Genomic DNA, 27,426 nt, shown 5'->3' with positions numbered 1-27,426 from the left:
TCTTGGTGGTTATTTTCGTGAGGCGGGAGTATGGTCTATGCGTTCTCTCAAGTTTGTAAACAAGGAGAGTCTCGTGACAGAGAAGTGGAGAAGTCAAGGTATTTTATAATTGGAAAATTATAGATATCAGCACTAGATTTTTAAAAGCAGTTAGGTAAATTTGAGAATGAAAAATATGTGGGAAATAATAGAATAGCTACATTCCACCTGTCCATTACCCATGTCGCAGAAGCAGAAATCGACCCTCAGTCCAGAAGCCAGAGGATGAAGCTGTTGCCCCTTTGGATGGTCAGACTTGTGAGCAATCTAGAGTAGGTGTGGAGGAGGGGATCCCAGAGCAAGAGGGCCGGGCTCTTGTCCATAACACCATCCCCTACGCAGGGTCACCTTGCACTTCTCCACCTCATGCTGAGTTGGAAGTTACCTTATCTGTACGATGGGGATAATACTGATCTCAGAGGTTTTTAATAGGCATTTTAGAAGTTGATCTATAGAAAACCATGGGGCGCCTGGGTGGCGCAGTCGGTTAAGCGTCCGACTTCAGCCAGGTCACGATCTCGCGGTCCGTGAGTTCGAGCCCCGCGTCGGGCTCTGGGCTGATGGCTCAGAGCCTGGAGTCTGTTTCCGATTCTGTCTCCCTCTCTCTCTGCCCCTCCCCCGTTCATGCTCTGTCTCTCTCTGTCCAAAAAATAAATAAACGAAAAAAAAAAAGAAAAGAAAAGAAAACCCTTAGTAGAGTGGCACATAATACACAATAACTGTCATATATTATCGGTGGTAGCAGTTATACTCACTTCTGGCCCACAGTTTACGCCAGTGAAGGGCTTGACATATTTTAATACATCATATTACATTACATTTAATTTTACACCTAACATATAGGCAGTGCTATCTTTATTGATGCCTCTCAGACAGCCTAAGAGAGAGGCCTAAGGGGAATCTTCGGGGGTATTTCTATCCCACCCTTGCCTTTTCTCCCCGCAAAGCCCAGACTCAGATTTCCAGTATTGGTGTGCTCACCCTTGTGGCCAAGGAAGAAGCATGGCAGGGAGTTGGCCAAGCTTCTTCCTGGTCCAGCTGATGGGCCTCTTCTCATTCCGGCACAGAAGGGCCAGGAGAGAGCCATACATGGGCCCGCAGGGAACTCCCCTCTTGCAAGTGGGAGCCAATCACCTCTATGGAATCAAACTAGTCAGAGGAATACCTCCTTCTGGAGGCTGCTGGGAGGGGTCAGGGAGGCCTGCATGGGCCTAAACACAAAGTCCACTTGGCTTCAAATGTGAAGAAATAGAAAAACTCAAAGATGGCTAGCAACAATTGTACACTTATCCTTAACACATTGCATTAGACATATGGAAGCACCCGCCTCATTTTGGAGGGCCAAGGTACATAACTCCTTATTTACCTTTGTGAATTTGTGTGTGTGTGTGTGTGTGTGTGTGTGTGTGTGTGTATAATGTCACTGTGACAATCATAGATCTTCCTCTTTTGATATAATTTTATCCAGGTCTAAACTGAATAATGTTGTCATCTACATTATTAGAAAAGCAAAGGTAACAGCAACAGCAAGACAAACAAGAAAATCTCAGGAGAGGGAAGGGGAAAAAAAGCAGTTTCCAGAAGAGGTGCTGGAAAACAGTATAATAGAAGAGACGGGAAAGCAGGAATATTGATTTCTAGACGTGGCTCTAGTCACCACTCCATTGGAAGCAATATGGACCTAAACAATTCATTTAACAACTCTGGAGAGAATAAATGACCCCCGGGTGTGGCTCTCTTCTGGTTCTGCTCGTTTTCTTGACAGCCTAAGAGGAGATCTTGGGGGAACATTGGCAAGACTTCCCTGACTCCAGAAAGTTCTTGGAGTCCTCTGGTGGTGGTGCTGGTGGTGGTGGTGGTGGTGACGGTGGTGAGGAGGTGTTGGGGAAAATGATGGTAGTGATGATAGGATGGTGGTGGTCATGGTGATGGTGGAGCTGGTGGTGGAAATGTTGATGGAGGCGGCGATGGCGGTAAGGGTAGCGGTCACGGTGATGGAGGTAATGGCGGTGGAGCTGGTGGTGGAAATGTTGGTGGAGGCGGCGATGGCGGTAAGGGTAGCGGTCACGGTGATGGAGGTAATGGCGGTGGAGCTGGTGGTGGAAATGTTGGTGGAGGCGGCGATGGCGGTAAGGGTAGCGGTCACGGTGATGGAGGTAATGGCGGTGGAGCTGGTGGTGGAAATGTTGGTGGAGGCGGCGATGGCGGTAAGGGTAGCGGTCACGGTGATGGAGGTAATGGCGGTGGAGCTGGTGGTGGAAATGTTGGTGGAGGCGGCGATGGCAATAAGGGTAGTGGTCCTGGTGATGGAGGAGGAGCTGGTCATGGTGATGATGGTGGTGGGGAGAGTGGTGGTGGCAGAGGGTGGAGAGAATGCCGCCGTGCTCCACAGGTCTGAATGAGAGACATGACTGGGGCAAATGCCATGATGGGTTTGAGAAAGGGGCAGATCGAGAGGTGGACAATTAGGCACTAGGACTTCACGGGCCCAAGTGCACATTACTGTAACTACAACACACGTCTTTCGAGGCCATTCCTCTCTCAGGGACGATGCAAGCACCACAAACATGCTCAGGCAGATACACACTGTTCCACCGGTTGTAAATTGGGGGCCGGGGGGGGGTTGTTGACACTTTTTTGTTTTCGTTTTAAATTTTTATTTTGCTTTTTTATCCTAAAAACAAAGGTGTGAATCTGTATTTTGGGAATATGGAGATCAGGTCTGTGGAAAGAAGGAAAGTAGAACAGCTCAAAAGGAAGCGGGGACTGCCGGTGGACACAATGCAAGCAAGGGGAGAGCCCTTCTTACAGCAAACCGCAGTCTGGCTAAGGCAGAGCTGGAAACTGAGGTTAATGCCTGATTCCACAGGGTGGGGGAGGCCCCTTAAGACAGAGGTGAGACTGGAGCCAGGCCCAGTCTAGGCTGTGGCCCAGAGGGAGCCGGGACAATCAAGTGCCCTCCTTTCTGAGGACACGGCGTGACATGGACTGGACATGGTGAACGAGCCCCTGGAAGGTCTTAGGGGTGCAGCTCCCTTCGCAGACAGAGGCCTGGTGCCAGGAACTCGGCCGATCCAGAAAGAAAGGAGCGAAATCCTGACAAATGGTTTTCATTATCATCACGCAGCCTCCACCCTCGTTCTGTGTGTGTATGCTCTGTGTTTTTCTTTCTTTCTTTTTCATCCTTTCATGGGTCGTAACTAAACAGCAAGGTGACTGCCATCCCGCTGGATTGCACAATGGCACCAGTGGCTGGGTTGGAGCATAGCTTTCCCCAAGTAAATTCTGGACGAGAAAAATGAGCATGCTGGGAGTGAGGAATTTGTTCTGCACGACACCTGTGTGTGCTCTTTCCTGCTGCTAACGGAGGCGGGATGAGGGTCCGCTGAGAGCTAAGACAGTTCCTCAGCAGTGCACCTGTCAGCCTACCAATGGGGCATTCTTCTTCTTAAATGAAGCCTCGCCATAGCGAAATGGGGGGCTTCCCCAGGTATCCAGGAATATAAATTGGGAGCACTTGTTATTTCCCAATGTAATATGAAATCATGATTTACTTTGAATAAACTGGTGCAGCCATGGGAAGAGTTGTCGATTCTGTTGAATACACACTCGTTCAGTGCCTACCCTGGGACAGCCCATGGTCAGAAAAGCACCTAAGACCTCAAGAAGTCAACAGTCAAGCAGCTGCCTGAATTTGTCCCCAGCGCCTGGATAGTGGAGCGTGAATCTGACCATGAGGATACCTCCGTGTCGTATTCTACTTGTGATCCACGCTCCCTGTAAGGCAGCAACTACCCTAAGTAAAGATGCTGTTAACTCTGCGGGGCCCGGCACATTTTCGTGATGGCCAAAGAGCGAGCGGGCACTGTGCTCCCCAAATGCAGTCAAAGCTGGAGCAGCTTCCTCCCTCCGACTGCCACGTGGCTGAGGAAAATGGATCATTCCAAAAGCACACGTTTCAGTTCGTTACTCAGCGTTTTCGCTGGGAAGCGATTGCAGATAATTGTCCTGCAGCTGCAGACGGGGCCACTGAGCCTGTGCGTGGCCAGCCATTCCGTCCAAGACTGGGACAAAAAGCAGGGTTCTTCCTGCCAGAGACAGCCAGGTGGGGACGCGAGATGGACACGAGGCGTCGCTTTCAGTTCTGCACCCAGCCTGCCACTAACTGATTGCCTGATTCTAGCTGGATGTCTTCAGTGGTATTCATAAGAATAGCTACGATGCTAGCTAATAGCCAGGTGCCAAGCACTGGGCTAAATGCTTATTTTATTTAAGCCTCTCAATGACCCAGTGTGGAAGATAGAGTTACTGTAATTTTTGAGAGGAGACCCCGAGGCACAGAGAGGTTAAGGCACTTGCCAAAGGTCACACGGCTGGTAAGTGGTAGGGCTAAAATACAGCCAACCCCAGGCTTCAGGGCATCAGTTGGCCAGCTTGTAAGGGAAGCACCTGGACTGCAGAATCACCAGTGGCCCTTTCTCTACAGCTCTAACAGTCTATCATTAAGATAACAATTGAGAGTCTAAAATAAGGTCATGTATAGTTCTTTGGATCTTAAACATCCAGACTTACCTCTTTAGAAACCGCGGGATGAGCTTCCGGTGTCTGTGCGTGTGTAGGTACTTGTGTGTGTGTGCACACACGTGTGCCCATGTGTGGTGAGCGAGCGGGAGAAACCGTCTGCCCTCATCTTTGGGATTTCTAATTACCCACAGTGTTCCGGGTCCCCGGAGACAGAGGTGCGCCGTGGGTCTCTTGTTAGCTCCGGACTGAAATGCACCAGTGCCGAGTTTTTCTTTTGTTCATGATGTCATGGTCAGATAAAACCTAAAAAAGAAACACTAGAAGATTGGGAATGTTCTGAAATATAATTATATGTGAGTCAAGTGACTTTAGAAGGGACAGCAGGTTTTCATCTCCCCTGACCTTTTTCCTAACATAATGAAAGAGCTAGATGGAACTCCTTCAAATAAGCTGAAAAAGGCCCATCAAATAGCCCCTCATTACAGTTAACCACCCTAGTGATGTTCTGACATCCCCCATCAGGCATCTATGTGTGGTACGAGCCTGCTCGGGACTGGGATAGTTAAAGCCATACACAGGAAGTAGCTAAAACAGCATAAAGCCCCCAGACAAACACACACGTGGAAATCAATTCTTCCTTCCCAGTTCTTCTCTTAGCCTCGGGTTACCCACGATTTGCATGTGCTGCATGCCTGGGCAGAGCTGGGCTGAGCTACCTCTCTCGTGCCTTGAGTCAGATTTTCTGGGTGTGAAATCAGTGAACAAGCCAGGAAATGTCAGCACGGAAGAGCGAGGGAGCAGGAGAGACGGTGGCAGCTGTCACTCCAGGGTGTTGTGGTGTGGGAAGGTGGCCAACCCATCTTTGGGACTCAGTTTCCCCTTGTGATGTGTTTGGTGCTGGCTACCTGTGATCCAGGTTTTCGTGGATGCAGGGGGATTGAGGTGCGGCAGTTTTGCAGTGAGACTGAAGTCCAGCTGCTCAAACGGAAGTGGCCTTGAACATACTTATGGACAAGTGTGTCTCAGGGACAAGTGTGAGTGTCTCATGGACAAGTGTGAGTGTCTCATGGACAGTGAGGGTGTCTCATGGACAGTGAGGGTGTCTCATGGACAAGTGGGGGGTGTCTCATGGACAGTGAGGGTGTCTCAGGGACAAGTGTGGGTGTCTCGGGGACAAGTGTGGGTGTCTCATGAACAAGCATGGGTGCCTCATGGACAAATGTGTCTTGGGGACAAGTGTTAGTGTCTCATGGACAAGTGTGAGTGTCTCATAGACAGTGAGGGTGTCTTAGGGACAAATGTGGGTCTCAGGGACAAGTATGAGTGTCTCATGGACAGTGAGGGTGTCTCATGGACAGTGAGGGTGTCTCATGGACAAGTGGGGGGTGTCTCATGGACAGTGAGGGTGTCTCAGGGACAAGTGTGGGTGTCTCGGGGACAAGTGTGCGTGTCTCATGAACAAGCATGGGTGCCTCATGGACAAATGTGTCTTGGGGACAAGTGTTAGTGTCTCATGGACAAGTGTGAGTGTCTCATAGACAGTGAGGGTGTCTTAGGGACAAATGTGGGTCTCAGGGACAAGTGTGAGTGTCTCATGGACAAGTGTGAGTGTCTCATGGACAGTGAGGGTGTCTCAGGGACAAGTGTGGGTGTCTCGGGGACAAGTGTGGGTGTCTCATGGACAGTGAGGGTGTCTCATGGACAAGTGGGGGGTGTCTCATGGACAAGTGTGGGTGTCTCAGGGACAAGTGTGTCTTGGGGACAAGCATGAGTGTCTCATGGGCAAATGTGTCTCATAGACAAGTGTGTGTTTCTCATGGACAAGTGTGTGTTTCTCATGGACAAGTGTGAGTGTCTCATGGACAGTGAGGGTGTCTCAGGGACAAGTGTGGGTGTCTCGGGGACAAGTGTGGGTGTCTCACGAACAAGCATGGGTGCCTCATGGACAAATGTGTCTTGGGGACAAGTGTTAGTGTCTCATGGACAAGTGTGAGTGTCTCATAGACAGTGAGGGTGTCTTAGGGACAAATGTGGGTCTCAGGGACAAGTGTGGGTGACATTTTACCAGGACCCTTACATTCAAGTCCCATAGCTCATCCCTTATCCCTCACCAATTGAAACATGGCCTGCCTGCCTTTTTAAAAGCCCTAGAATGTTCTGTGTCTGTTAGGCCAGGATATTTGCCGGTCTGTTACAAGACTATAGATCTTTAGCTTGTCTTTATTTCTGAAGTTACATCTGAATTGCATTATAGACTTATGTGCTGTAACGTTGCTTGACCTATTGCTCGGAAAACATACCACACACTGAGAGGAAAAGGCTAGCTCAAGAGGAGTTGAGGACATTTAATCCTATAAAGCAAATAGAAGAGTGAGACTTGAATCTGAGCTGTCGCTCACTGACAATGTTTTGTTTTCGTTCACACGTTCCCTCCCAGGTGGCCACCCGAGGTCTGCAGCGGGTGAGAGACCTCGCTAGGTGCCAGGATTCTCGAAAGCAACCTTTGACTCCAACCAGCCTGAGAGTCCTTTTTCCCCCAATACTTCTGTCTGCTCTTAGTCCCAAGTATGGGAACGGCAGGCAGGGAAAGGCCAAAAGCAGAGCTGAAATGGATCTTTTTCTTGTGGTTTAAGGATCAGCCAGTTGGAACCAAGGAGATGTTTTCTTAGGGTTGCAGAGAAGTTTGAAAGCATATTGGATTGTTTTTGGCACTGAAGCATAGATTATAGATATATCATTAGTATTGCTAAGCTGATGGGCTATAGTACAAGAACTGCTATTTAGAAGTGCATTCTTGCAAAAGTACGCTGCCCTCAGCTCTGTAATGGAAGGCCGCTGTGCATTTAGATGTCTTATCTCCTACCACCACGTTGACGTTGTAATTACCCACGCTATGAAAACCTCTCTGCGGTGTGGGCATTGCACAGCTCATGAATCTAGGCAGGTAAATACCACGCGGACCGTGGCCAGCCGCACACACCAAGAGGCCTTGCACATGCATAGCAAATGCTCTTTGGTTCTGAAGTTCAAGGTCAGCCAACCTTGGTGGTTTCTTCCTTAAGCTGCCTGTCTCTCTGGAGAAATGCTAGGGTTTTGTAATTTACCTCAGAATCTCCCAAAGAGCCAGAGGCCCATTTTTCTTTTAGAAAAATGTGGCAGGACTCTTTAGAATTGTTAGCATTGAATACTTCCAGTCAAAAAGAATAGCAGTTTTGCTGAACTTTAATGTCTTCCTAAGTCCTTGGTGCCAGATGTACGATTTTCCTATTGGACTTGCCAAAACCACTAAATAGTTAAAACACATCAAATCATCTCTAAATGGTCAAATTGAATCCCCTCCCCACCGCCACCCAAACAAGAACTCTTAGTCAGCAAACCTCATGGTTGTATTCCATACTAGAAAATTTCTGATTAGGCTAAAAATTAGGAAAACAGACTTACAACGCGAAAGACTCCAAATTTCCTTTTTGTGTGCAGGCGTAGAGCAAGAACCACCAGAGAAAAGGAGAGAATCAAGGGAGAACAGTCATAATGATGACAATCACAGAGAGAGCACCAACAGTGATTATTATCATGCCCGCAACTACATGTTCTTAATGCCCAACATCCCCCGTGAGTTTCCCCAACACAGGCCTCTGGCAGGTGGAAGCTAGGGGAAAGGAGACTGTAGTTCATGCCAGGGGCTCTGGCACCTTTGATGTGGCAGAAACTGCTCTTGGGACCAGCCGTCGCTTCCGAGCATGTGCGAGGAACCGTCCAAGAGTTCTTTGTGGTCGAGCATCCCCAAATCTTTGGTATTAAAAATGCCAGCAAATAATCCTTGGGCTTAATAAGAAGCTAACCGTAACTCCAACCATCAAACAACATGTTAAGTGGCTTGCAAGGAGTAAAGAGGAGACCTTCCAATTCGCATATGTCAATTATATCTAGATACTTGGCAGGGCAGAGGGTGGTGAGAAGGGGTTCACATCTCCCAGAGAGTCTGGACACTGTATTCTTGTTGCCTCAAAGTGACCGTACCTGCACTTTGCGTTTTCTGAGCTATATTAATTTCCTCATAATTTCTCTTAATTGCTAGCTCATCAAAGCCAATGTCAAGCTTCCTGTTCATCCTGTATGACAGTTGTTCTCAGCCCTTTTCCTTGGGATCACTTTGAGAGCTTCACAAAATACTGATCCCCAGGCAGCACTCCAAAACGGTTGAGTTGGGGGGTGCCTGGGTGGCTCAGTCGGTTAAGCATCTGACTTTGGCTCAGGTCATAATCTCACAGTTCACGAGTTTGAGACCCGCATCGGGCTTGCTGCTGTCAGCGTGGAGCCCACTCTGTCCTCATCTCTCTGTGCTCCTCCCCTGCTTGCTGTCTCTCTCTCTCTCTCTCTCAAAAAAAATAAATAAACATTAAAATAAAACAGTTAAGTTGGAATTTCTGGAGGTGGGACAGGTGTCAGGACTTTGTAAACCTCCTCAGGTGGTTCTAGTGTTCAGCCTGGGTGGAAGGTCACTGCTGTAGAGGATTGGGGAGCGGGGGGAGAGCAGCAGAATGGGGGAGCTAGGAGGTAGATGAAATCTTCCACAAAGTTCGAGCATGGAGAACTTCGAAGGATGCTGATTGACATTTAGCAAGTTGCAATTGCTATAGCTGATGCCCCTCACTCCCCAGTAACTCTCCAGCAGAGGCGTGGGTTCCTCCAATTGTATATTAACTGGGTTTTCAACAGTTTGCATTCCTCTAAGCTTCTTGGCTAAAATTGACCAAAATATCACTGAGACCTTAAGAAAGTGAAGGGGTCACTGACACAGGCATCAACAGAGAGAGCCATACAAATAGGCTAAACCTCAGGAGGTCCTCAGGAGAACCTCTAATTCTAGCTGACTCGAGGCTGGTTGTTCTGGGGTTCTGGACCCCATGGTCATGGTCATGGTCTAGACATAACGTGGACTATAATATGGAAAGTTCCATCAAGCAGGTCGCCCAGTGCAGTAGACTTCCTCTGGGTTGGCTCTCTCTTGGCCCTGGCTCCCTCACCCCATGGGGAGATTGCAGATGGAGGAGGGCCACAGTGGACCTTCTAAAGCAGTGATTCTCAAGCTTAGGTGTGCACAGAACCACCTGAGGGGTTAAAACACAGATGGCCGGGTCTCACTCAGCATTGCTAGGTCTATGATGGGGCCGAAGCACTTGCATGTCTAAGAAGTTCCAAGACATTGCTGATACTACCATGGCTCCCACTTTGAGAATCACTGCTTTAAACAGGGGGCCCTGGACAGACCAGGGTTGTCCTGGTCTAGAAGAAGTACCCTAGACTTCAAGAGCATTCCATCATGCCCTGTAAGAAGGAATAGAACACGGGTCTGCAATGAGCTTGGCTTTATTTTCATGCATTTGTAAAAGGGTGAGAGCCATCTGATTTAGTGATTGCCTCATGAGAACAGACAGCATTTTAAAATAGATATGCACTGGGGTTGGTTGCCCCTAATATCTTTGCATCAGAAATCGGGGATATTTAAATCAGATTTAATTTTAGACCCCAGCCTTCACTAGCATAAGACTAAAAACAATGATAGCAGTTTCTGTGAAAATCATTTAGGGGTGCCTGGGTGGCTCAGTCGGTTAAGCATCATGACTCAGGTCATGATCTTGAGGTATGTGGGTTCGAGCCCTGCATCGGGCTCTGTGCTGATAGCTCGGAGCCTGGAGCCTGCTTCATTCTGTGTCTCCCTCTCTCTCTGCCCCTCCCCCTCTCACGCTCTGCCTTTCTCTCAAAAATAAATATTAAAAATTAAAACAAAAATCATTTAGTGTTTCAGTATTCTTGACAGTGAATTGTTCTCTCCAAAAGCAAACTACTTATACCTATGCTGATCGAGAGAAGGTCAAAAGCATAGGAGATGTGAGATGGGGTCTCAAATCTACCCCTCAGGCATCTAGATGTGATTGGCAGGTGACCCTGGTGCACGAGGGTGGCTTGGCCCAAGTTGCATCCATAGGGCCAGGGAAATTTTTGTGATAGGTCTAGGGAAAATCCCCAAGAAGGTAGCTCTGCCTAGAATTTGGGGGATTTTTTATGGAGATCTAAACTGGAGGCCATCCTGGCTTATAGTAGAATATCCAGAATATTTCTAGCGAAAGTCACTCTTCCCTGGGTGGAAAGTGGAGGCCTTTTCTGTCACACAGGAAGTTACAGTCAGTGGGCAGGCCACTGTGGTGGGCTCCCCAAGCTCACAGGCACCTACCGATATATACGGCCCATCACCGCTTCTTAAACCCAACCTGAAACCCCGTCCTGAGCTGGGGTTTTCTTTTTTTTTTTTTAATTTTTATTTATTAAAATTCTCCAGCTAATTCTTTTTTTTTTTTTAATTTTTATTTATTTTTGAGAGAGAGCATGAGCAGGGGAGGGGCAGAGAGAAACACACACACACACAGAATCCAAAGCAGGCTCCAGGCTCTGAGCTGTCAGCACAGAGACCGACATGGGGCTCGAATTCATGGACCGTGAGATCGTGACTTAAGCTGAAGTTCCTCCTTCCACAAGGTTTCCATATCATGTCACATACACATCATACCTGTCACACTGTGCTTTAAATGCGTGTTCATATGCTTGCTTTTCCGCACCTCTAGATTATTTGCTCTTAGAAGTTAAGTCATATTCTTCTTTGTGTCCTTAGCACCTAACAGAGCGGCTGGCACAGGGCCTGCGAGTTTTATTTAATTAACAGGAAAAAAAAAATGAGTTCTAGTGTTGGGGTGGGGGAAAGCATTGCTTAAGAATCCAGGAGGGATACGGGCCCCAAAATGTTAACTGAGCTCGGAGAACTACAGATGATCAGAGCTGGAGACCTTAGCTATCACAGCAGTTCGCCGTCGGGACAAGGAAGCCCAGAGATGCTTAAGGATACTAAGTGATTTACCCGGGAATCAGAGGGAACTGGACCCAGATGCAGCTCTGTGGGCTCCACTAGTGGTCAGTCAGTGTTGGCCAAATGGCCAGCTGAACAATTTGTGGACTGGATCCAGACCCTCTTTCCTGGGAGCGATGGAAGGCCCCACAATGCCCACCTCTTAACCCTGGGAACACGTCATGCTCCTCCAGGGCTAAACCCAAGCCTGAGAGAGCGTGACTGTGTACTTTGCCACGGAATCTAACCCTTTAAAAGGGCGTTCGGGTAAATTTCCATCTCTAGACCTGAACCCCAACTGAGTATTGGAAGGTTTTTCTGGTGCTTCTGCGGCAAGAAGGATATTTTGAGCTGAGTGGGTGAGGAAGAGGAATGAAAGCACCTCGGTCCTTAATTTCATGACATCTAGTAGCAGGAAAACCACTCCAGATGCTCTCTCTAACCCCCTGTCCCGTGCCACCTCCTCTATGTGAGTAGCGACTTGATGGCTTCCTTGACATTTGCTTCTATAGTACAAGATGAGAAGGGGTTGAAGGAGGATGAGTGATGGGGTCCACACCGGAAAAAAAACATGATGGGGCAAAGGGGTTGGGGAATTGGAGAGAATATAAACAGGAAAGCTACAGATATCATTCTTGAATTTTTTTTTTTTTAGTGGGGGGGGGTACCTCAACCCTACAAGTTCTATGATGGACATAATAGTTCATTCATTCATTTATTAAAAATGTGATGCCACTCTCTTGCTTAAGGCCCTCCACTGCCCCTCCCCATTACCCCTAGGATAAAGCCATAGCTCCAGCTATGTCCTTGCAGACCTGGTTCCTTCTGCCTCTCCATTTCATTTCCCTACACGTTCAGCAACTTTGACCTGTTCTACCTCACGGCCTTTGCACTTGCCATTCCTTCTGACTTGCAAGTTTTCTCCCTCATTCCTTTTCATCCTTCCGATCTCAACCTGAACACCATTTCCTCCAAGCACTCTTCACTGAGCAGCCTGTCTACAGGATGACCTCATTCCACCTTGCAGTCAGTCACCCTCTGTCATCTTGCCTTGTTTATTTCCTCCGTGACGTGAAAAGAATCAGAAGGTACCTTGTTTGTTTACATAAGACTGCGAGCTCCATAGGAGCAGCAACCTGTGTGTCTTATTCAGTGCTGGGTCCCCAGCACCTAGATCAGTGCTTGGCATGGAGCACGTGCTCGGGAAATATTGTTGAATGAATGAAGGAAGCACCTACATGTATGAAGTTTATAGAAGGGAGAGGAGAAGAGAACCCTTCCACTGTTCCTAGGAACCACAACCTAAACCTGAAGAGCATTTTTTTTCACACCGTATCATCTGTGTATCTTCCGACTGATAAATTTTGACTTTTGGCTTGGTTCTCTGAGAGCCACAACCTAATTCGATAAGAGTTTTCTATTATCTATCAAGATTGTCATATTTGCCACCATAACTTCTCTGAATCTTTATCAAAGGACCAACTTGTTCTCAACTGTCAGGATGTTTTCTTCTGTATAATTTATCTGTTTTTTTTTAAGTGGACCCATGCAATTAATGTTTACTTATTTTTGCGATAAATAGAGAGAGAGAGAGAGAAAGTGGAGGAGGGTCAGAGAGAGAGGGAGACACAGAATCTGAAGCAGGCTCCAGGCTCTGACCTGTCAGCACAGAGTCCAACGTGGGGCTCAAACCATGAGATCATGACCTGAGCTGAAGTTGGTCGTTTAACCAATGGAGCCACCCAGGTGCTCCTTCTGTATAATTTATCTTAAGTTAGGCTTGTCCAAAGTTGGATCTGCTACATCTGCATGTGTGTGTGATATACAGAATAATTTCCATTTTGATGCTGGGTCAGGGGTCTCCTGGAGCAGGACTCTGGTGTGGGACTGCAAGCATCTCACTGGGACCTGTGGACTACATCCAGGCAGAAACCAAGGGCTTTGGCACAAGAGTGGGAGGCAGGTGCCACCATAGGTCCGTGCAAGGTCAGCCCGTGGCAATTTCGGGAGCCAGACACTCTCTCCTGCCTGGGCTCTGATGCTGGTAAAGTCCCAGAACTCAGGGAATCGGGTTTGTCCCGCTGGCACATCCCTCCCCTCCTGCCTAGGGTACAGCTATCCACCTGCTGCAGAATACGGTGAAGTACCCATCTAATGCCAGCTCTCTCCTCCCGCAGAGTCCTGGCCCGTGGTCGTGCAGTCCAGGGGGCTGGATGGCATGCTGGACCCAAGCTCAGCTCAGCGTCCGGGCCCAATAACGGCTTTTTCAAGGGAGCAGCTTTCTGTCCTGGCCACACTGAGGTAAGCGCCTGAGGGGCTTCTGCCTCGCCAAGGCTCCTGGCTCTGGAGCATCCAGGACAGCTGGAAATGAGCCCCAGGCTGAAGAAGGGAAGTCACATCTAACTGCTAACTAGCAGAGGCCTGGGGTGGGTCCTAGTGATCCAACACATGTGGCCCTCCTAGCCCGACTGGAAGAGAAATCCCCCTGGGCTCTCAGTCTGGCCCCACGGCTTCCAGGAACATGTTGAGAGTCTGAGCTGCCCACCCCTGAAATAGCAGAACACAGGGCCTCGAATAGGCAGAGAACATCAGTCAGACCCTCCACACGGCTCCTGGTCTGTCTGCACTGGCGACCCTGTGAGACAAAATGTCCTTGATCACGGTCATGCTCTTGGCCATGGAGCTCCAGGTCTGGGAACAGAGGCCAGCTCTGAGTTCCGCTCCTACTGGGTGTGCGGCCACATCGCGTTCCTTCTCCTGCGTCCGTGTCCTCCTCTGTACGACAGGAAGAATAAGGCCTCCTCCCGGGCTTGTTGTGATGGTTAAGGAGATACTTGTGCCCCATAAATGCTAATGATGATCGTTATGATCTCACCTCCTTCATTTAAGGATGTGTGTCTAAGAATTCAGACCAGCAGGTTCTGGTCCCAGGAAAGCCACAGGTACCTGCGAGTGCTTTCTGGAGGCATATTTCTATCATGGGCACTTTAAGTGCTCTTGGACCAAATCTGCCTGATGCCCGGAAACCTGATAAGCGAAATGTTAAAATAATTGACTATCCAGGGGTTCCCCGGTGTCCAGGTTTGTGGCGCGAGGAAGGCAAAACTTACCGTCTGTTGAACGGAATTTTCATTTTGATGTCAGTGATTGGGAAAGCACCGCCATCAGTTACGGCCTGTGTGCCCCCTCAGGGCTCTCTCCTCTGGAAGGTGCTGGGGCTGAGCAGCGCCAAGTGCCCACAGGCAGAGCCTGCCACTCAGCTGCAGAGTCCCAGGCCACCCAGAGCCCACCCCCCCCCCGGCCTCCCGACACCCATGTCTCTCCTCCGTCAAGTTCAAGGATCGGACCGGACCTGTGGTTCTCAAAATGCAGCCCCCAGAGCTGCTGCAACACTATCACCTGGGAGCTTGTCAGAAACGTAGATTCCCAGGCCCCACGCTAGACCTGCTGAGTCAGAAACTCTGGGAGTGGGGCCCAGCAGTCTGCTGTTTGGCAGACCCGCCAGCTGCTTCGATGCCCCGAACCTCTGGACTTGATCATCTTGGAATGCCCCTTCCAGTCCAAGCCTCCCCCCGGGAGATGCCCACAGAGGCGCTCACTGGGCTCTATCCTGTCAAGGCTTTTCTCTGCTGCGGCCTCAGGGGTACCTCCCCGGGGAGCTGAGGAGCTGCAGGACGCCTCTTGCACTCCACACAGGCCCTGACAACTGGGGGCGTCCCAATCTTCACAGCTGAAGTCAGCTGCATGTTTACATTTAGAGCAAGGCCAAGTGGACAGCGAAAATGACCCTTGACCCACTAGCACCACTGGAATAGACATAGCACTCATTTCTTCTTTTTTTCTCTATCCATTGATGGCTTTTAAAAAGAAAAACTTCTTTAACTTATTTTTTAAGTTTATTTATTTATTTTGAGAGAGAGAGAGAGAGAGAGAGAGAGAGAGAATCCCAAGCAGGTATTACACTGTCAGCGCAGAGCCTGACGTGGGGCTCAAACTTAAGAACCGTGAGATCGTGACCTGAGCCAAAACCAAGAGTCAGGTGCTTAACCAACAGAACCACCCAGGCACCCCAAGACTTGTTTAATTTAAAAAGAAAGAGGTGATGGGGATGGAAGAACACACTGGTCACGATGTATAGAATTGTTGAATCCCTGTATTGTACACCTGGAATTAATACAGCACTGTGTGCTTGCTGGAATTAAAATTAAAAAGCATGGGGCGCCTGCGTGGCTCAGTCGGTTAAGCGTCCGACTTCAGCTCAGGTCATGATCTCGCGGTCTGTGAGTTCGAGCCCCGCGTCGGGCTCTGTGCTGACAGCTCGGAGCCTGGAGCCCGTTTCGGATTCTGTGTCTTCCTCTCTCTCTGCCCCTCCCCTGTTCACGCTCTGTCTCTCTCTGTCTCAAAAATAAATAAACGTTAAAAAAAAAATTAAAAAGCATAATAAAAATAAATAAATAAAAATACAGATATCTGATATTGTCACTGCATTATGAGATAATGTCAGGCATGGCAATATTCTCATTCGGAAAAAAGAAAAGCTAGGAAGTGTATTTTAAATATTTTTTAAAAATTTTAAAAAGATTATGGTATAGGGGCATGCTATGATGAGTCATCCAATTAAAAAAAAAAAAAAACTTTTAATCTAGAGCCCAAATGTGAGCACATATTTGCAACATTTTCAAATCTTAATGAAACAATCTGTCCCTGGTGCAAATCTTTATGGTGATTAAATGCCATCAGCTACCACGTGTTATCCTGACAGCGAATTGAGAAGTAAAATTTGACTTTATGAACTTTGTGAAGTCAATTCAGTTGAGCCTGCAGAGTGCTAGGCAGCGCAGCAACCTTTATGGTTGCTTAAACTCGAAAAATGTCGGAGTTGGAAGATGCCTTAAGCATCAGCAGTCACGTGGAGAAATGAAAGAACACAGAAGCAAGGAGACTTGTCCACACACTCGCTGATTCTTAGAGGTCACCTGGACTCACCAAAGGTGAACAGGAGGCCTTTCGGCCTCCGGGGTGTTTGCCTGCAGGTGGGAGGATATGAGAATACAATGGCCCTAAGACAGGCGAAAGAAATACTCTACAGAGGTGGAGAAGGGAGAGAGTTTATCTCTTTAGAAATAGAAAAAGGTCCCCAGGGGAGGTGGTATTTAAGTCGGGTGTTAAAAGGCGACAGGCAGGACTCCAACCAGCAAAGGTGGGGAACAGGAAAGGCACAGGGAGGGCGTGAGGGAGTATCTGGCAGAGAAGAGTCTGAACCAAGGGCAATGGTGGGAAAGCGCAGGGCAGGCACTGTGACAGGAGTTCTGTTTGCCTGGAATGCAAAATATGGGAGGGGAGGGGCATCTGGGTGGCTCAGTCAGAGCTCACGGCTTATGAGTTCGAGGTCCGCATCAGGCTCTCTGCTGACAGCTCGGAGCCTGGAGCCTGTTTTCTGATTCTGTGTCTCCCTCTCTCTCTGCCCCTCCCCTGCTCTCTCTCATTCTCTCTCTCTCAAAGATAAATAAATATTAAAAAAATATATGGGAGGGGAGTAGAAGGAGGGCAGGGTCTGATGGGTTCCTGGCTCCCTAGACGATTGCTCACCACTGCACCCTCTGAGCAAGGTGATGGGATGAGAGTGGTGCTTCAAGAGGTTGAATCGGGTGGCCAGGGACAGGAGGAACTGGAAGAAGAGAGGTGGGGGTCCAGGACATCAGTTGGGAGACTGTTCTGTGACCTGAACTAGGAACAGAGAGGTGAGAATAAAACAGAATTTCAAGAGATGCTACGGAAGCCGAAGGCAAAGGGCTGGAGGGGAGGCCAGGAGGAAGGAGCTGAGGCCAACGAAGAGTGGAGTTTTGGAGCTGGTGAACAAAGGGATGGTGGTTCCAGTGATGGAAAAAGGAAGAGGTTGGGGAAACACATTTAGCAGTATGGGGGGAGATGTTCACAAGAGATAGCAGCTGTGGAACTCCATCATAAACCATCAAGTGGTTGTTGAGTAAAGCCGGGGGCAGGGAATGATCATCCTAATGAGGAGTATGGGTGTGAAGGTTTTTGCTTGGGATGCCTTGCATTGAAAATGTCATTGAAAATATCTGGGGCGCCTGGGTGGCTCAGTTGGTTGAATGTCCTACTTCAGCTCTGGTCATTATCTCGCGGTTCGTGAGTTCGAGCCCCGCGTTGGGCTCTGTGCTCACAGCTCGGGGCCTGGAGACTGCTTTGGAGTCTGTGACTCTCTCTTTCTCTGCCCCTCTCCCGCTCAGGCTATGTCTCTCTCTGTCTCTCAAAAAACAAATGTTGAAAAAAAATTTTTTTTTAAATGTCAGTATCCATGGAAAGTTGCTCACGAGGAAGCTGGAGGTTCGGAACTGGCTTTCAAACAAGCAGTTGGGCTAGAGGTCCCGGTATGGGCGTCAGCCCCACAGAAGAGGGGACTCTTACAAGAGGATGAGCTTACCAAAGGGGAGACTGTAGGAGTGGGTGGGGACCTGTGGTCATGGGAGAGAGGGAGCAGTAGGTCCCTTATTACCGTCAAACCCCTAACTCTTAGTGGTTATTTTTTCCCATTTCCCCAACCAAATTCTAAGTGTTACTAATTTGGTTATAAAGGGATGAATTTCGGTTTCCTTTCTTCTCCTTCTTGTCTGAGGAGAGCCACCGTGTGTTGGGGAGAAAGGAAAGGAGCCAACGAAGGGGTTTGACTTAGCTGCCAACAAGTGATCAGTTCTGTGGCCGTTGGCTGGACTATCACACCATTAGCCGGCAGAACCAGCGGCGGTCAGAAGCCCGGCTCTGCGTGGCCGGCTGGAGGCCTGGAGGAAACACCGATGTTTTCCTAAGTAACCCAAGAGAAAAGAATTTGGTGGTTTTCTTGGTATCTCACCAAAGAGCTGCCTGTTGCCAGCTGAAATAAAGCACAGTTGAGAAGAATGCATCCCTTTGAAAACAGATTAGGAACGTAGCACGTAGCCATATCCACAAAATCCAAAAGAAGGCGTGCACCGCAGCGAAGAGAAGGCAGGCAGTGAGCCTCTCGGGCCATCCCCATTCACTCTTCCATTCATTTTCCTTTTGTTTGTTGTGTGCCGGAACTGCGCATGGTCCCCGAGATACTTAACTTCAAATGGCACACCGTCTGACGTGCTCTTATGAGACAGACGTGTTCACGATTGCCCACAGCGCGAGGAGAGGTGAGAGGGCTACGCACAAGCCATCATGGAAGACCAGAGAGGTGCACACCGAGGGATGGAGTGACTAGTGCGTGTGGAGGAGACGCGGCTCTGCGCTCCAGGTCCTTGCAGCCAGTGGGGAGACGGGCTCAAATCACTGGGCTTGAAAAACAGCCCAATCGGGGTAGTCAGTGCTATGAAAAGACGTCAATGGAGTAGGCTTGGAGAGTGAACGAGCAGCATTGTGACTGAAGAAGACAAAGTCCTTGACCACAGGACATTGGGAGGACCCCGGACTAAGGAGGTGTGTGGGCATCTATCGGTCCTCAGGACAACCCTGCGAAATCATAGTTTTGCCTGCTTTTTTATCAATGAGGAAACTAAGGCTCGGAAAGATTAAGTGACTTCCCCTTTGCTAACCAGTTTGGAATCCACACAAGGCTTTCTAACCCCAGATCCGATGCAGAGTTCCTGTCATTGCACTGATTTAGTAGGAGAGAACACACCCGTGTGCACACGCACTTCACAAGTTGAGCGTGGAAAGAGATCACTTTTCCTAGGGTGATCTGAGGAGCCTCAAGGAGAAGGTGGTGTCTTGGCAGGCAGGCTGGAAAAGAGGGCAGGTCACAGAATGACCTGTGGGAGTGGGGAGGAGTGGGGGGAAGGGATGGAATGGGAAGTTTGAGCACCCTCTCCAGGGGATGCCTCTAACCCTACCAAGAGAGGGGGTGACACTTGATATACATCTGCAGGTGTGACTAGGACCCCACCAGAAGTGAGTTCAAGAGCAGAGGTAACTCCACAGTTAGCTGCCTGGGGGTGGTCACTCGACTGCAGTGTGGAGCCCTATCTGGCCCAGGCTCTAGGGGAGGCTAGTACTGCCTCTTGGGGACAGACGGATTTCTGCCATTTGGTCTATACTCACATAAAAGTAAATAATAAAAAGAAAAGGCATGTTTAAGAATGAAAGAGAAAGTGAGAAGGAAGAAAGCAAAAGGGAAGGGAGGAAAGAAAGGGAAGGGAAGGGAAGGGAAGGGAAGGGAAGGGAAGGGAAGGGAAGGGAAGAAAAAGGAAAGGAAAGGAAAGGAAAGGAAGGGAAGGGAAGGGAAGGGAAGGGAAGGGAAGGGAAGGGAAGGGAAAGGAAAGGAAAGGAAAGGAAAGGAAAGGAAAGGAAAGGAAAGGAAAGGAAAGGAAAGGAAGGGAAAGGAAGGGAAATAAAGGGAAGGGAAGGGAAGGGAAGGGAAGAAAGAAAGGAAAGGAAAGGAAAGAAGGAAAGGGAAGGGAAGGGAAGGGAAGGGAAGGGAAGGGAAGGGAAAGGGAAGGGAAAGGGAAAGGGAAGGGAAGGGGAAGGGAAGGGAAGGGAGGAAGGAAGGAGAGGAAAGGAAAGGAAAGGAAAGGAAGGGAAGGGAAGGGAAGGGAAGGGAAGGGAAAGGAAAGGAAGGGAAGGGAAGGGAAGGGAAGGGAAGGGAAGGGAAGGGAAGGGAAAGGAAAGGAAAGGAAAGGAAAGGAAAGGAAAGGAAAGGAAAGGAAAGGAAAGGAAAGGAAAGGAAAGAAGGAATGGAGGGAGGCGGGGACAGGGAGGGAGGAAGGGTAGATTGGCTTAGTAAGGTCAGCTTTGGCGTCTATTCTTAGTCTAGTTTGTGCCGATGACTTTAGGCCTGTTCATTAATTTTGTGTGGATCACTCTCTTTGTACATGACAGAAAGATGATGAATCCTAACCTAACTCACAGATTAATGAGAAATTCAAAATGAATGCATTTGAAAAGTTTAAGAATGTCCCACGACCAGGAACTATTATCAGTATCAGTATCTGTGTGTGCTGGCTGGCGGCTGACTAGGCTGGCGATGACGGTCCCAGAGCTCTATACCTTTTTGCCAAACGTGATGCCTCATGGATTTGTAGCAAGGGTTCCGAGTCACCAGATCTCAGATCTGACCTGGTACTGCTGTCTGAAGAAAGTGTATTCGGTGCCAAGGCTTCAAGATACGTCCCCGGCAGCCCTTCCCACAGCCTTCCCAGGGGAGCCAAGCCTTCGGGCAGGACACGGTGCTGGGAACAGGTGTCAGACACATACTGCCCGCCCACAGCTGCCCCAGGCTGGCAGGCAGACAACTCAAAGGACTCGGTAAGAGCTGCTGGCAAGTTCGGGGGCTCTGTCCCTCCCGAAAAAGCCCACCCCTAGATGGCATGACCATACCCCCAGGTCATCTGAGCCGGCCCGTCCATGCCTGCTCAGGTAACTGTAGCTCGCAGCCCCTGTCACTCTCAAGGGTATCCCAGTTTGAATGGTACATCCCAGGTCACCTTGCCCTTAGACTCCCAGGTGAAACCTCATGATCCTCTAGGGAGGTCAAGACCCAGAAACCGCCTTTGTTCAAAACTTAGCGCACCGTGGAATAATCCTCGTTTCTGTTTCATTCCAGGTGCATAGCGTAATGTCCATGTTGTCCTACACTCTGATCACAGCTCTTTTGATCGGCATACAGGCAGAACCACACCCAGAGAGCAATGTCCCAGCAGGACACACCATCCCCCAAGCCCACTGGACTAAGCTTCAGCATTCCCTCGACACAGCCCTCCGCAGAGCCCGCAGCACCCCGGCCGGGGCAATAGCCGCGAGGGTGGCAGGGCAGACCCGCAACATCACTGTGGACCCCAAACTTTTTAAAAAGCGGCGACTGCGTTCACCCCGCGTGCTGTTCAGCACGCACCCCCCACCTGTGGCTGCAGATACTCAGGGTCTGGACTTGGAGGCGGGTGGTGCTGCCTCCTTCAACAGGACTCACAGGAGCAAGCGGTCGTCGTCGCACCCTGTCTTCCACCGGGGGGAGTTCTCGGTGTGCGACAGCGTCAGCGTGTGGGTGGGGGACAAGACCACCGCCACGGACATCAAGGGCAAGGAGGTGATGGTGCTGGGAGAGGTGAACATTAACAACAGTGTGTTCAAACAGTACTTTTTTGAGACCAAGTGCCGGGACCCCACTCCCGTGGACAGCGGGTGCAGGGGCATCGACTCGAAGCACTGGAACTCATACTGTACCACGACGCACACCTTCGTCAAGGCGCTGACCATGGACGGCAAGCAGGCCGCCTGGCGGTTCATCCGGATCGACACGGCCTGTGTGTGTGTGCTCAGCAGGAAGGCTGGGAGAAGAGCCTGACCTGCAGGACAGCCCCCACCCTCCCCGAGCTCCCCCTCCACACCCTCCTGGGCCCCTCCCTACCTCAACCTGTAAATTATTTTAAATTATAAGGACTGCATGGTAATTTATAGTTTATACAGTTTTAAAAAATCATTATTTATTAAATTTTTGGAAGCATCCCTTGTGCCGGAGCCCCAGTCATTTTACCCCACTGTGACCACCTACGAGGCTTGGGCCGTCGCAGGGTGAACTGCCCACAGCAACCCCTGGCTGGAACCCTCGCCCCACCCCAGCCCGCTCTGCAAAAACTTCAGGGAAGGCTGACTGGGTTCAGATATTAGCCTAAGCCGGACATGATTAGAAAGGGAAGTCTGCTGGATTGCAACTTCGCTCTGCATTCCAGAGCCAAAGCTACCTAATCCTGGGATTACCTGTCCCACCGCCCCGATGCAGGAGCCTTGATTGCTTCGCGCGGGGAGGTTTGTGGAGCCTCATCAGAAGCAGATCCCCCGCCTCAGGCCCAGCCTGGGTCCTGGAGGCCCTCACCATCTAGATAGGAGGAGACGTGCACCAAAGACCTGTGAGGTAGGCTTGTTCTTAGGGGGAGAGCTGCTTTTTGCAGAAATGCTGACCAGAAGAGCGGTAACGAGATAATCTCATGAGAGCTGTCATGGTGGATCTGATTTCATGTTCAGATTGCCTTAGTACTACCGGCTGGTCCTCGATTCATCCTCCAGTGGCTTCCTGCAGAAAGATTTCATTATCCGAGAAAACAGGAGGGCCTCCAACACTCTTCCCACCCACTGACGGCCCCACGGCAACTTCCAGGGGCCCCAGCGTTGGCCTACGAGCCAGGGAGCCAGAAAGAACTTTTTGATTTCTAACTGGGTGATGTCCACAAGTGACCAAAGGTGGACGGGGTCATGGGACCGGCAGAGAAGATGGCGGGGGAGGAAAAGAAACAGAGTGAGAACCAACACAAAAGCCAGGGAGATGCATAGGAAAGGGGGGTCACGCCAGGAGGGAACAATGGCTTCCTGCCTGCCCTGATGGGAAAGCTAACGGGAGAGAGGAGAGGAGAGGCAGGCGGGGGATGGAGGAGAGAGGGGGGCGATGGAGCAGAAAGAGGAGGAAGGTGTGTCATATTTACCAGCATCAGGATCCCGGGCTTCCAAGAAAGCCAACACCGTGAGTAGTCATGTTTTGAGGGGGTTGTCCTCATCAACACTGACTACTTCAAGAGGTCTTAGAAAGAGATGGGGGTGACAGACAGACCCCAGGGGGCAGCCTGGCCCAGGGCTCCACCCATCCTCAAGCTGCCACCTTCCCCTGCGATTTTTTAATTTTTTTCCTGAAGGCACAGTTTTTCCCCCAGAAGAACACATACACTGAAACCAAGTTTTCACTTCCCTAGCCATCCCCTTCCTGCACGGGGTGAAAGCCCTGCTCTAGTTTTTAGATCCAGCTTGTCCCTCTGGTTAAAAAAACAAAAAACAAAACAGCAAATGGTCCTATTCATTCCTCTAGAACTTTCTCTGTCCCATCTGCCCCCAACCCAATCCAAATAGGGCAAGTTAGACACGTCGAGAGCATTGGCAAGAGAGACGTTTGATTAGGGTAAAAGCACGATGAAGTGTGCCCTGTTTTTTTCCATCAAAGCTACTGCAATTGGAATAAAGATTTATGTTCAAGAAACACCAACCAGAACATTGTGTGCCGAGATACTTGGTCAGATAAAGACCTGGGGGAGGGAGCCTCCCACTGGCCTGTGTCTGCGGCTTTTTGCTGGGCTCCAGTGCCCTCAGCCCCCCTGGCCCCGCCTGCAAACAGTTCCCGGGGGGCCTTCCTCCTGGGGCTGGCAGGCCTGAGAGGGAGGCATCTAGGAAGCTCCCAGCCGCGAAGCTTCGTTGGTGAGCAGCTTGGCCAGCACGAAGGGTCTGGGGAGCTACTCCCGGCACTACGGGCCGCTGGGACCTCTCAAGAAGATATTTTGGGACTCTCCTGGCCTGCCCGGAGGGCTGACAGCCTCCAAACCTCTAAGGAAGGACGGAGGCCAAGGGTCAGGTAAAAGGAGGCCCCCCTCACCCCACTAACGCCAAGGCCCTCCCCGAAGGTGCCGGGGCTCCAGGCCCACCTCTGGAGTCACAGTGTGGGAGTCAGGGTTTTCACACCATGCCTGGAGCTCTCGGCTTGGCTGAAGTTTGGCTTAACAGAGCTGGAGCAGTCCAAAATCAACCCCGAGCCTGGTGGTTCTGCAGCTTGGACTCTGCACCACCCCCCCCCAACACACACACAGAGCGGGGGAGCTCTGGCTTCCGGACCCAGCCGGGCCAGCCTCCGAGAGGCTGGCCTAGGTCATCAGGGAGCCAGACACACTCGAACACGTTGAAACAACAGCTCGAACCCACCCATTGTGTTCTACGGGGACGGCAGCTGCAGATCGCACAAGCCCTTCCTCCACTGGCCTCACTGAGGTTTCCCACCCCAGCACCCCCAAAGCCGGGAGGGTCAGCGCAGATGGCCTCCCCTCGCAGCCTCATCAGAGGGCCTCCCTCCGGCATGCCAGAGAAAACTAGTGCAGACCCTGGCTCATCCTCAGCCCGACACGGCCCAGCCCTCCCGGCAAAGCCAATCTCCTGGTTCTGGGAGACAAGAGCAACATGGTGCCTGACTCTAGTTTATATTCCGAGCCTGTCCTGCTGGCCTCCCCTCCCCCAGCCAGAGCGCCAGCCTCCCCTAGATCTGCTTCCGCTACTAGCAAAACAACCTACGCACAGAGATACAGATTTTCAGCAGCCAGCACGCGGCTATTTTCACCCCCGTGAGACACGGGAATGTTCTTCATTAGTCGCCCCACTTCCTCCTCAGTATAATCTGCATTATGGGAGAAGGGCCCACCGCAGACCTGGAGGACAGAGGACACAGGGGCAGGGTCTGCCCCCTGCCCTGGGCCACATATTGCCTGCTCCTTGGAGAAAAGGGAAGGGGGCGGTGCGGAACTGAGTGCAAGTGTGGGCTATGAAGATCACGAGGGGTCCAGCTTGGCAGTGACCTCAGTCTTTCTTCCAGCAGCCTGAATGGAACCATGGGAGCCCCCAGGCCCCTGGTGCTGAGGAAGCAGCTGGTGTGATGCCTCAAACAAAGGACTTGGTGTCCACAGAGCTATCTCTAGGCCCCGCTCCCCCATTCCTATCTGTGAACTTTGGCAAGCCGCGGCTCCTCTTTGACCTCAGATCCTGCAGCTGTGAAATGAAAATAATCATTCCTATCTCCCAGAGTTAGGACCAGGAAGCAAAACCACATATTTGAAAGTAAACAGCCACATCCCATGCAAGTGTAAGGCAAAGTAATTTATCCTACTCTTAACAATTCCTGTACTGGGTGTAGGACAGGCACTCACTAAACATTGGTTTATTGGCAGAGGCATGGATTGGGCAAGGGAAACCCTCTGGTCAGCGGATGTCATGGAAAATGAATATGGGTATGGCATAGCCAGGCCCGGAAGGTCAAGAGCAAGGACAGCAGTCCTTCAGCTTCAGATTCTGTTTGAATCCAAGCTCAGGAAAGCCCCGTACATTCCAGAGGTTCTAGCCTCACGGTAAAGGGTATGGGCTCTGGAGCCACACAAGCAAAGGATTTCTACTTAGGCTGTGTGACCTTAGCCAAGTTGCTTCACGTCTCTGAGTTGCAGTTTCTTCATCCGTGGAATGGGGATAATAATAGCACTTTTCTCAGAGGGCCTAGAGCTGATTAAATGAGATAATATATAATATGCAATGAGATAATACATAAATACACACACTGTGCCTGGCACTTGAGAAGTATGTAATAAAACTTAGTTTTGAAAAGTCGAGTTGGCTGGGGACCCCTAATAGGATGTTAGAAGAGGGTGGAACAGCTTTCAACCAGGCGAGGAGGTTTGTGAACAGACAGTTTTTGCAGACGTATCGCCGGTTCGTTCCGTGACATGCCATAGTGACTGTGAGCATTTACTAAGAGCTTGCTATGTGCCAGCTCAGTACCGAGCAGCTCGTGCGGATTAGCTCTGAGGAAGTGTCTGGGTTCTAACACGAAGACCACCTTAAGAAGAGTGCCAGAAGTCTGCGCCAGAAGTTTTGTTTGCCTGCCTCACTGCCGGAGGACTCCTTCTCGGTTCTCTGGGATGGGTTTAGTCCTCCAGCCTCTGGCAAGTTGAGCGACCATCGGCTCTGAGCATTTCCGCGCGGCAAGCATGTATGGGATCTGTTTCGCTCCAGCTCACTTGAGTCGGCCACAAAAAAGGCTGTGACCTTCTCAAAATTCACCTGGGTTTGTGGAGGTGGCTCAGGAGGTCCAGAGCCAAGATGAAACGGGGGGGGGGGCCCTCCTGCACCAGAAGCCTGAAGAGAATCCCTCCAACCCCGGACTGCTCCTTAAAATCAAGGATGCGTTCCATCTGCGTGTCCGTGGCACCTGGCCCAATCTTGCACGTGACAGGCGCTCGATCAGGGCAGTAGGACAGGTAAAACCATTTAATTCCTTTTTTTTTTCTCTACCGCCGCCACCCCCACCCTGTCTGTGCCTCCCCTGTGTCAGCAATAAATGGGTTAAGGGGTTAAAGACAAGGTCCGTCCTGAGGCCATTGCAGGAGAGTTATCCGAGAAGCTTTCAGAGGGTGGTGTCATGGCCACGAGGATAATCAGACTGCCACAGTCAAATCCTGGCCTCACCGCAAGCCTGACCTGACTGAGCCATATCAGACAAATTACCTTCTTTCTCTGCACTTTGGTTTCTTATACAGAAGATGTGGATGATAACAATAGAATCTACTTTGTTGAGTTGTAAGGCACTTAGCTCAATGCTGGGCATGTTGTCAATTGTATGTAAAATATATACAAATACATGCACAAATACATACAAATACACGTACATGTATGTCCACATACAGGCACAACATACAAATACACAGAGAGCCCCCGAGAGCTAAGAAGCGGCCAGGAAGCATACGTCTACACTCACATGCACTCACACACTGACTTGAAAACACAGAGCAACAAACAAATCAGTGCAGATAAACACTCAAAACCAAAGCTGCACTGATAAGAGGCAACCGGGTGGAAAGAGCGAATCAGGGAAGACTTCCTGAAGGAAACAACTTTTAAAACTGTGTTTGGAAAAAGGAGTTGAATGAAATTATTGTTTGTGCTAGGAGGTTTTCCAGATTTACAAACAATGTAAAACCCACCCAAGAGGTCGTCCGGCCCCAGGCGGGAGAGACGGAAGAACCGCCCCTGTTCTCTCGCCTCATTCTGAGCTACAAGCTGGCAAAGCAACTAGTCTCTCCTGCAAATACAGACCCTGGGGAAACCCGAGGAAGAACGGTGTAAAATCCCGCGGATGAACACAAGGCTCACAAGGTTCATGCTACCCACAAAATCTTTGTACTGAGCCCAGATGCCAAAGAGCTGGGCAGGCAAATAGCTTCTTGAAGATGGGACCCCCTCCAGCCTTATCAGCTGGGTTTCCTTAACCCCCCAAATAAGTAGGAGAAAGGCTGGCCCTCAGAGTGGGCCCAAAAGCCCCTGGCTTTGGGAACAGACCCGGGTCGGAGGCCTGCTAGGCGCCTGGGCTGACATTTGGTGCCACAGCTCAGTGCCGTCTCTGGCCTGGCGGCCTCCCC

The 27,426-nt window shown here is 50.1% G+C and overlaps 2 protein-coding genes across 4 annotated transcripts in view; one reads left to right on the top strand and one right to left on the bottom strand.

The window, feature by feature from the left end:
* The window catches only part of NGF (nerve growth factor), a 55,002-nt gene extending 33,056 nt beyond the window's left edge, over positions 1 to 21,946 (top strand). For both annotated transcript variants that reach the window (XM_045033321.1, XM_004001117.5), the window contains exons 2-3: positions 13,642 to 13,765; positions 21,048 to 21,946. In XM_045033321.1, coding sequence (XP_044889256.1) covers positions 21,060 to 21,785 — 726 coding nt within the window. In that variant the 5' untranslated portion in view covers positions 13,642 to 13,765; positions 21,048 to 21,059 and the 3' untranslated portion in view covers positions 21,786 to 21,946. The remainder of the gene's footprint in view (positions 1 to 13,641; positions 13,766 to 21,047) is intronic.
* Positions 1 to 27,426, bottom strand: part of LOC111561798 (cell wall integrity and stress response component 4-like) — a 125,157-nt gene that overhangs the window by 3,969 nt on the left and 93,762 nt on the right. The window contains exon 5 of one of the 2 annotated variants that reach the window (XR_006582895.1): positions 4,612 to 4,866. Coding sequence is in view for 1 of the 2 variants with exons in the window: in XM_045033320.1 (XP_044889255.1) it covers positions 1,730 to 2,608 (879 nt within the window). In the remaining variant the exon portion in view is untranslated. Of the gene's footprint in view, positions 1 to 907; positions 4,867 to 27,426 lie in introns of those variants that run through there. The other variant, XM_045033320.1, reaches the window with a different exon arrangement.

The sequence above is a fragment of the Felis catus genome, chromosome C1 (genome assembly GCF_018350175.1).
Source record: "Felis catus isolate Fca126 chromosome C1, F.catus_Fca126_mat1.0, whole genome shotgun sequence".
Taxonomy (NCBI): domain Eukaryota; kingdom Metazoa; phylum Chordata; class Mammalia; order Carnivora; family Felidae; genus Felis; species Felis catus.
Note: the sequence above shows the minus strand (reverse complement) of the source record. Positions and strands in the feature narration are given on the sequence as shown.